This window comes from Octopus sinensis, linkage group LG4, assembly GCF_006345805.1.
Source record: "Octopus sinensis linkage group LG4, ASM634580v1, whole genome shotgun sequence".
Taxonomy (NCBI): domain Eukaryota; kingdom Metazoa; phylum Mollusca; class Cephalopoda; order Octopoda; family Octopodidae; genus Octopus; species Octopus sinensis.
In genome coordinates, this window is record NC_043000.1 from 86911238 (window position 1) to 86921809 (window position 10572).

The 10572-nt window shown below is 35.4% G+C and overlaps 1 protein-coding gene across 1 annotated transcript; it reads left to right on the top strand.

The window, feature by feature from the left end:
• The first annotated feature begins 5406 nt into the window (after positions 1 to 5406).
• On the top strand, positions 5407 to 9917 carry LOC115210648 (RNA-binding protein 41). Its single transcript, XM_029779302.2, has 2 exons — positions 5407 to 5912; positions 8934 to 9917. The coding sequence occupies exons 1-2, from the start codon at positions 5568 to 5570 to the stop codon at positions 9840 to 9842; spliced, it is 1254 nt and encodes a 417-aa protein (XP_029635162.1). The 5' UTR covers positions 5407 to 5567; the 3' UTR covers positions 9843 to 9917.
• The last annotated feature ends 655 nt before the right edge of the window (positions 9918 to 10572 follow it).

Below are 10572 nucleotides of genomic sequence, written 5' to 3' on the forward strand. Positions count from 1 at the left end.
GTGTTGTTGTTGGTGAGGTGGTTGATAACCTTGTGGGTGTTTACCAAGTCCGTCGCCAGACGCCGGAGCTTCAGTGAATCCATGCCCAGGGAAACAAGGCGCTCAGAGTATGGTAGGTGTCTGATGGAGGGTATGCGTTTGGTTGCACGTCTCTGGACAGATTCCAGGAGGTCAATGTTCTGAGCAAGATAGGGATTCCAAACTGATGATGCGAATTCCAAGTGTGGTCGTACCATAGCTGTATACAGTTTTAAATAGATGGCTGGAGAGCGGCTAACAAAAGTCTTGCTGAGTGATGCCAAGACACCCTCGGCCTTCTTGACAATTTTAGAGATATGCTTTTCCATATATACTATGGAAACCAGCCCTATGAGTTTATATGACTCAAGAAGGATCTTTATCTTTTTTATATTTATTTCTAGCTGTCTGTCCCCCCACCTCTCTCTCTCTATATATATATATACACACACACACATAAATATATTTAACAAGGGGTGCAGGCATGGCTGTGTGGTAAGAAGTTTGGTTCCAAACCACATGGTTCTGGGTTCAGTCCCACTGCATGCCACCTGGGCAAGTATCTTCTACAATAGTCTTGGGTTGACCAAAGCCTTATGAATAAATCTGCCAGATGGAAATGCCTTATGAATAAATCTGCCAGATGTATATAAACATATACATAACTATGTGTTTGTCTCTCACCAACACTTGACAACTTAGTGGTTCGGCATGAGACTGATGGAATAAGTGTCAGGTTTTACAAAAATTATAAATACTGGGGTCAATTTAATCCACTAAAATTCTTCAAGGCAGTGCCCCAGCATGGCTGCAGTCTATCAACTGAAACAAGTAACAGATAAAAGCTAAAAGATGTATGTATATATATATATATATATATATATATATATATATATATATATATATATATATATATATGGGCAACTTGGGCAAGAGTCTTCTCCTGTAGCCTCGGGCCGACCCAAGTCTTGTGAGTGGATTTGGTAGACGGAAACTGAAAGAAGCCCGTCGTTTATATGTGTGTGTGTGTGTATGTGTGCGCACGTGTGTATATATTTGTGTGTGTTTGTTCCCCCACCATTGCTTGACAACCAATACTGGTGTGTTTATGCCCCCGTAACTTAGCGGTTTGGCAAAAGTGACTGATGGAATAAGTACTAGTCCTGGGGTTGATTTCTTCGACTAAAACCCTTTAATGCAGTGCTCCAGCATGGCCGCAGTCAAATGACTAACAAGTAAAAGAATAAGTAGTATTGAAAGTTTCCATAGAATATCAGAAGTGAAAGAATAAATACTGTTATTAATATAGTCTACTGGTCCAGTTAGGGGTACCTTAGGATTTGAAATCCATATCATAGACAATTATTTAATTGCATACGTTTCTTATGGATCGCTTATCATTCCTAAATAAGACAGCGATGGTAACCTGAAATCATACTATTAAAAGGGACACAATTGGTCAGGGGACATAACTCTTGTTATATTTAGGTTAAAATTTCTTAATTATTTCGTTTTTAGATTTGGTTTGCAAGATTCTTTATGTGAGGTTGTGTGTTGAAGCATATTCTGTTGTGTCTCAGGAGAGTCATTCTCTTTTAGTGCCTTATAACTTAACACACTCACCGGTAAAATTTCCACTCATTTCCTTTATTTTTCTAAAACTTTCGTTGCGTTATGCAACCTTTTCAATAGTTTTGACTGTCCCTTATTCACACTGCGTTCTTTTTGTTTGTACACGTGTGTGTGTGTGCATACACATGTATGTACGCATGCCTGTGTGTGCATGCATGTATGTATGTGCATATGTATATATGTGTGTACATTTGCATGTATGTATTCTGCATATTCATGTGTTTGCGTTTTTATGTGTACGCGCGCGTGTATGTACCTGTCTCCTTGTGTGTGCATGTCTGAGTGTATGAATTTTTGCAACTATGTACTGTATGTATGTGTATCTCCATATGTGTCCCTGTGTGAAGTAAAGTGTGTATATATATGGTCAAATGTTTCAGTCTTCATTTGTGTATATGTGCTTGTCTGTTCATATAACCTATATATCCAGCCGTCTGTATATTTATGTTTACCTTCATATCCATATGCTTATATACATATATACATACACCCCCACACACACATCTATCTACATAGCAGCCGACTAACTATTCTTCTCTACCTGTATAGTCTGTGGGTATGATATCTACTATGTATTTAGTATTGGATAAGTTTCATTTATGATGACATACTCCTGTATTTGTCTGAGTGTTGGTTCCTTTGGGTGCTTGGATAAGATACAGATGTCAAGTTGACCCAGGTTGCCTCCATGTTGGTAGAGTATGGAGGACTGTTTTTTGTTGTCATATTGTCTCAAATGTTCATTTAGTCGTTCTGCAATGCTCCTAGATGTCTCCCCTATGTGTCATGTTCATGTCTTTACAAGCACCTTCTATGCATCTTATGCTGTATACTACATTTCTAGTTCTACAGTTAATGCTTATTAAAATTTTAGTAATTTGTAGATGTGTGATTGGTGTATTGGCTAGTTGTACTTGTTTGTGTATGCTGCATATATATGCTTGTGCAGTTAGTGTGCATGCTTTGTATGTATGTGTGTCAGACTATTATCGTTGTTACATATTATTTGTAGATTGTTAAGACGTGTGTGTAGAAATAATTAATGTAGCTGATTCAGATGGGTATATATTGGTTTGGTGTTGAAATTGTGCGGTTATTCTTCTATATTTTCCTGCAAGAGGTGGGACTTGATGTAGAAGCATCCTCTGAAGATCTCACTTATTATTCAAGTATATTTTATTGGATTTTAATCCCTGTAATATGCAGAACTTTTCAGTTAGGCAAAGATCACATTTGTTTGTTTATCTGATATATAGCTTGGACCTATCCTAAATTTACCACTTGATGTTATATAGTATTCCTTTTACTTTCAATTCCCAGACTCTGCATCATAAAGGCCACTGATGTCCTCTTTTCTGAATGTTTACCGTACACAATATGTGAACAGTACCTGTTGCTTAAAAACTGTCTTGTACCATATTCACATATTTTTCTTCACTCTGGTTGATTTCAAGTGGTGTAAAGTGGTTTCATACAGTATAGATTTCACTTTACATTTTTATTGTAGCAGGTAGTCATCATTTATTCTGAAGAAACATCTTGGCTTTTCTTCAGATTTGACTTTGTGTGTGATTTTTGACCTCATGGAAAGTCCACAGGAATAGCTGATTTTTACTGATTGGCTACTAAATATCTTACTATACTTATGGTGAGGGAGGAAATGCTAATCTATTAGGTTTAAGAAGTTTCTTATTTCTTTATTGCCCCACAAGGGGCTAAACATAGAGGGGACAAACAAGGACAGACGAAGGGAATCGATTACATCGACTCCAGTGCGTAACTGGTACTTAATTTAACGACCCTGAGAGGATGAAAGGCAAAGTCGACCTTGGCGGAATTTGAACTCAGAACGTAAGGGCAGACGAAATACTGCTAAGCATTTCGCCCGGCGTGCTAACGTTTCTGCCAGCTCACCGTCTTTTAGGTTTAAGAAGTTTCTACTAGTGTTACTCTTAAGAAACAGTGCACTCAAGCACCCAGTTGTTTTGCACAGTGTCCTTCCTCCTTTGACTAAAACAAAAGAATATATATTTAAGGTATACAGAACAATAGAATGATGCTCAGAGTGAAAGGTAATTTATTTTGAAATGAGCCAATGACAAAAGTAGAGTACTCTATTTATTCATATATGATACTCACTGATTGGTGATGAAATCCTGAAAAAAAATCTCTTGTATATAATATGCATTGACTTTTCTTTGGCAATTCAATGTATATAAAACAAAACAAAGAAAAAACAAAAGTTTGAAGGCCTGATTAAATATAATTTTATAACAATTCTTCTCATCAGCACAAGGCTGCTAAATTGGAGGGAAAAGATATTATTTTAGAATGTATTATAACAATTTAAATTGACTGCAATACTTGACTGATACTTTATTTTATTGACTCCCAGATGGATGAAGACCACATCAACCTTCAGCAGGATTTGAGCTCATAAGGTAAAGGCCAGCTATTTGGGGGCAGGGTAAATTGATCAGGTCAACCCTGGTACTCAACTAGTACTTATTATAATCAATCCTGAAAAAGGATGAGTAGCAAAGATGACCTAAGTGGAATTTGAACTGAGAATGTGAAAATAGATGAAATGCCACTAAGCATTTTGGCTGGCATGCTAATGATTCTGCTGGCTTGCCACTTTCCTGTAACTAAATATTGTTTCAAGTTTTGACGCAAGGATAGCAATTTTGGGGAAGTGGGTAATTCAGTTACATTGACCCCAGTGCTCAACTGGTACTTATTTTATCAACCGTGAAAGGACGAAAGGCAAAGCTGACCTTGCTAACTAAATATTGCAAGGCATTTTGGCCCAACTCACTAACAATTTTATCAGTTGATCCAATAACATACTTGCTACCTGACACTTTCTTGTTTTTTTGTTTTTTTATCTGGATTATTATTAGTAGTTAGGTTTAAATAGGCTTGCATTCTATATGTTCACACTAATTGTTTCTTATGTGGAAAGCATATTTGGGATACCTATTAGCAAAAATGATTAGTTTTAGAATTTGTATTGATGTGAACATTTTTTTATAGAGTACAAAATGACAGGGAAATAATTTCACTCTAGAGTAAAAAGTCTAGAGTGTAGTCTCTTTGTATTTCAGAGAACTTACTTCAACGGAAAACATTAACTTTTTTTCGTAGCTAGGAAAAAATTAGAGCCAAAATTAAATGAATACAATTAAAGACCATGTGAATGAAGTATAAGGTAGAGAAGAAAAACAATTCAATCCCTTAAAAATCCATTATTAACATTGATGTCCCTTTAATATTCGTTTCAAGTATTTTTTCATATGAATTGAATTAAGAAATTATTTGAAACCCAGTCGAGGTGGATTGATGAATTGATTGAGAGTCGGATAAAATAACTTAAGGTATTAAGTTACGTCCATTTATAAACTGAATTTAAATGCAGCTGAAGTCAAGTTTGCCTTTCGTTCCCATCCAGGGTTGGTAAAGATAAAGTGTTACTCAAATAGAGAAAATTCGACTGATATTCATATAAAGCAACTTTATAAAGCATATGAACGAAATATTAAAAGTGTTCGGCGATTTTTAAAGATATGAAACGGCTTTTTTTCTCCCTACACATTTAAAATAGTGTCTGCAAATAGCATAAAAATAACAACTTTATAACATTACGTTGCATTGTTTTTAATATTCATTAAAAACGATTTTATTCAGAACAAGTGACTTCAGTACAGACTGGAAGGCAAATTTAAAATATCAATTATTTCCCTTAGTTCACCTTTTTTAAAATAGGTAATTATTTAGTGTGGACCGCTTTGAAATTTATCTGGTTCCGTTTGTATATTTACATGTTTAATATTTTGTTTATAGTATTTGGTTTACAATATTCTGTCAACTAATTAGCTCTTACAATGAAACTTTAAAACAATTTTAACATAAGAAACATGTCTGAACGTGGCGTTGGCAGCTCATCGTTTTGGGAGAGTCAAAATTACTACGGTCGATCGGGTGTTCCTTGTGGTCATCCTCGTCGCTACGATAGCGGTAATGTTGTACGTTTACCCTCTGACTCTCGGACCAAACTCACCAACAAATACGATCAAAATACAGAGACAGAAGAAGAACAACAGATTAAATACTTAGCACAAAAGCAACTTGATACTAAACTGACAAAGGAGCAGTACATGTCTCATCAGCGAACTTTCGTTGAAAAGGTCCTTTATAAACCAAAAACAGCTGAATTGAAAGGAATCTGCTCTTTGGACTCTTTTAATAAAATTCAGAAGCAGGTAATACATTTAGATATTACAATTACTAAAATATTGTGTTGCACAATTACTCATGTATACAAAAATTGTGACCGTAAAAGGGGTGCATTCATTCGGCCAGATCAAAATGGTCCCAATACTCTTGAAACACTGTATTAACAGAGTATGTATTTTATCGAATTTAAAGTAACGAAAACGAAGAAGAAAACATTACTTCATAAATTTGATCAGTATTTAGGTCGTTTTTCTCTGACTAATTTAAAGCATTTCAGTGTTTGGAAAGCCTTAATCCAGATACTCTGCTACCAAAGAAAACAAAGAACGGTCAAATGCATACCATCTGCAACAGTGTTCAATGTTGATAGGTTGTATTGTGATTGGAGTTCGATGTGGCTACTATTTTCTGCAGGTTATGCAACTTCCGTAGAGCTGGGGTTGAGAACTTTTTTGCATCTACAGGACTCATCGCCCTTTTTTTAATTGAGTGGATAGTGGGCCGGGTACTACTTAAGAAAAGTGGTTAATATAGGGCGTAACAAATATCAGAAAATCAAAAAAAAAATGTGTGTAATAGGTGTAAAACAACTTCCTATGAACGAATATGAAAAAAAAAATTCGCGCACGCGAAAGGGGGGTGGGGGAGAGGCCTCGGAAAATTCACATCGGGAAGTTCCGAAAGCGTCTGAGGGGCTGACCCGGACACCAAAACAAAAAAAAAAATAGTGTAATATGTGTAAAACAACTTGCTCTAAACGAATATGAAAAAAAAATGCGCTCTCGAGAAAGAGGGGTGGGGGAGAGGCCTCGGAATATTTATATCGGGAATTTCCGAAAGCGTCTGAACCGGGCACAAAAACAAAAACAAAAACAGCGTAATAGGTGTAAAACAACTTGCTCTAAACGACTATCATGAAAAAAATGCGCGCTCGCGAAAGGGGGGTGGGGGAGAGGCTTCGGAAATTTCACATCTTCAGTCCACGGCCTTTAAACTAAGAAAAAATAGTGTAATTGGTGTAAAACTACTTGTTCTAAACGAGTATCAAGAACACACACTCACACATGAATCATAAACTCCGTATTTCGCAAAAAAAAAAAATAAAGAGAAGAAATTCTGGAAAAAGTGAAGAAATGTTGGATCTCCGCCATGTGAATCAAAATACGTGTCAGAAACATCTTGAAATACTACAGAAATTATGTTACGAAAATGATAATGTATACATACCTCTTTGAGTGGTCCATCGATAATGATGATAAAGAAATGAGTTGGATTTGAACTCAGAATATTGACTAACACAACTACATACTACAAGACTCAAAATATTCAGCCAAGTCACCACCCTTTAACTAGCAATAATAATAACATCAATAACATAACAGCCAAAAGATTTATTTGTTCTGAAAATAACAATCATAGTAAATAAATATGTTCTTTAATATTCACATTCATGTGCACAGTTAAACACACTTACATACAAACAGTCACGCATGCATAATACAGAACGGAACACATAAATGAAGGATGCATTACTTAGTATATATTACATCTAGAGAATTTTGATTAATAAGTCAAATATGCAAATTATAAAGATAATTAATTGCTTTACTAAACAGTGTTGTAAAGGTGAAAAAATAAATTTGGGAAAAAAATACACGCCAAAACTAATTAATAAAGGATAATTAGGGAAGGATTGACACAAAATAATAATTTTTTCTGTCTCTTTTTTTCTGATAAATGCATCTTAATAAGTGAGAAGAATTGCATATATCTGAACTATTTCAAAGAAAAGCATAAATTTAATGTTTAAAATAGCTTTAACCAAGGAATGAGATCCAACATTTCTTCACTTTTTCCAGAATTTCTTCTCTTTATTTTTTTTTTTTGCGAAATACGGAGTTTATGATTCATGTGTGAGTGTGTGTTCTTGATACTCGTTTAGAACAAGTAGTTTTACACCAATTACACTATTTTTTCTTAGTTTAAAGGCCGTGGACTGAAGATGTGAAATTTCCGAAGCCTCTCCCCCACCCCCCTTTCGCGAGCGCGCATTTTTTTCATGATAGTCGTTTAGAGCAAGTTGTTTTACACCTATTACGCTGTTTTTGTTTTTGTTTTTGTGCCCGGTTCAGACGCTTTCGGAAATTCCCGATATAAATATTCCGAGGCCTCTCCCCCACCCCTCTTTCGCGAGAGCGCATTTTTTTTTGTCATATTCGTTTAGAGCAAGTTGTTTTACACATATTACACTATTTTTTTTTTGTTTTGGTGCCCGGGTCAGCTCCTCAGACGCTTTCGGAACTTCCCGATGTGAATTTTCCGAGGCCTCTCCCCCACCCCCCTTTCGCGTGTATATTAACCAGAAAAGTGAACCCGACGCGCACCCACGCCAGTAAGTAGACGGACGCGCGTACATGCGCAAGTCAGTGGCACCCCCAATAAAAAAAATCGCCTCCACATGTATAAATGTATAAACAGTAAATCGGGGGTAGGGGGAATTTGTGTACTCCCATCATACTCTTGAATCGGCGTTTTGCATTTTTCCAGTAACATTCAACTGAATTTCTTTGGAGGGAAAAATGTGTGGAAAATGGGGATGAATGTTTTCAGAACATTCTAAGACAACTTTCAGAATAGTTCACTTTTGAATAACGTTTTATCTCATTATTTTCACTTTCCTTTATGACTACTTTTGAGTAAGATTCTATTTCAAAATTTGTTTTATTTTCACTTTTATTTGTAATTATTGGATCTTTACCTTTTGACCGACAGATTTAAAAAATAATTTTTTGTAACTAAACACTTTCAAACTTCGGACACTGGTAGAATGTGTCATATAAAACATCTTCTACTCTTAGCATTTTTGAGAAAAAACTTATATTTACGAAGTTAAAGTTGTCCTATTTTGGTAATTTCAACCAATCAATGACGTGTATTCAGCTGAATAAAATTACTGTTGTTTACCAAGTGTGTGTTTTGTTATATTATTTTACACCAACTATTAATGTACACTTTTAAACTGATGTCTAATATTTCTCTCTTTTAAGGATGAGGAACTTGAATTTCTTCGGCAATGTGGTTTGTCTGAAGATGAGATCTGTCTCAAGAAAGAACATGATTCTGCTGCAGAAGAAATACCAGCCCAGAAACGGAGCAGATATGGTATGAACCCTAGTGTACAAAAAGAAATTATACAGAATATAAATGAAAAAATAAATGAGAAAAAAGCTAATTCTAAAATTCCTAATTCATTTAATGGGGCACGCAATATAAGCCGACTTCGGATGGAATTGGAGAATGCTGTTAGAACTAACAAAACCTCTCTAATGAACTGTTTAATTACCACAAAGACCAAAGACACTGATGTATGTGAAGAACACCCTATTAATCAGTTAAAAGATATTTCTGATAGTTTGTTGACTAAAAAACGCAAAATCCATTCTCCAGTAAAGAATGGCACTTTCGACAAAACAGAGACTGATGACACAGAAATAAAGTCAGAAAATATCTCCAAGGGTGTCGAAACATTACCAGAAGAAAATCACACAGTCAATCAGGTTTCATCTGATGAAAATTCCAAAAGCTTAGGTCTTACACATATCGAAGATGAAGTGCAACCTATTTCAAAAGAATTGATTTCCAAAAACTGTATTTCAACAGAAGAAATTCTTTTAATCAGTAGATTCAAAGAATATCATCCTGGCGAAAAAAATAATACTTTATATTTGAAAAATCTTTCTAAAAAAGTGACTGAATATGATCTGATGAAACTTTTTCTTCACTTTCAAACAGAAAAATTTCCCATTCAGTATAAATTGCTCTCTGGTAAAATGCGAGGACAAGCATTTATAACTTTTGAAACTGCACACATTGCAGAAGAAGCATTAGAACTGGTTAACGGTTATGTCTTGAAAGGTAAACCTATTATCATACAATATGGGAAAAGGCAATTTTAATTTATTTTCCTAAAAGACAAATATACTTAATTTATTTTGTAAAATATTAAAATAAAAATAAATAAATCTAATATATTTTAAAGGCTTGTTATACATCAACATCATGTCATATAACCCTGGTAGTAATGGAGGTGCTTGTTGTGGTGGTAGTGAGGGCAGCAGCAGGTGGTTTCTACTATAGTGCTGGACCAGCTAAAGCCTTGTGAGCAGATTTGGTATGAAAGAAGTGTGTGTGTGTGTCTCCTTGTTTTTTTATTGCATTAAAATTGTGAAGAAGCATCACCGTCATACAATTTCCAATATTCTGCAAAAACATGTCTGGCCATGGGGATATATATTACCTTGTTTGGAAACACATGAGGATTTGCAACTGGAATGTCATCCAGTTGTAGAAAATCTGCCTCACAGAATTCAGTCTGACCCATGCAAGTATGGGAATATGGATGTTAAAATGATGATAATGTTGTTTCAAGCCAAAGAGGAATTCTGCATAGTTGCCACTTTAACATGCTGTAGGCCTTACCATTTACACTTTAGCATGCAAACTAACTCCAAACCTTAATCCTAATGTAGATCAGGTCATTTCACAATGTAGAATACAGATAGAGTGGTAGACCATATACTGAAGTAGCACCCCTGTAATTCTGAACTCTTTTGCTTTCATCTATCTCCACTCAGCTTGATGAGCAAACGAACTGGGGGTGAGGAGAGGACTTTTGGAAAATTCACA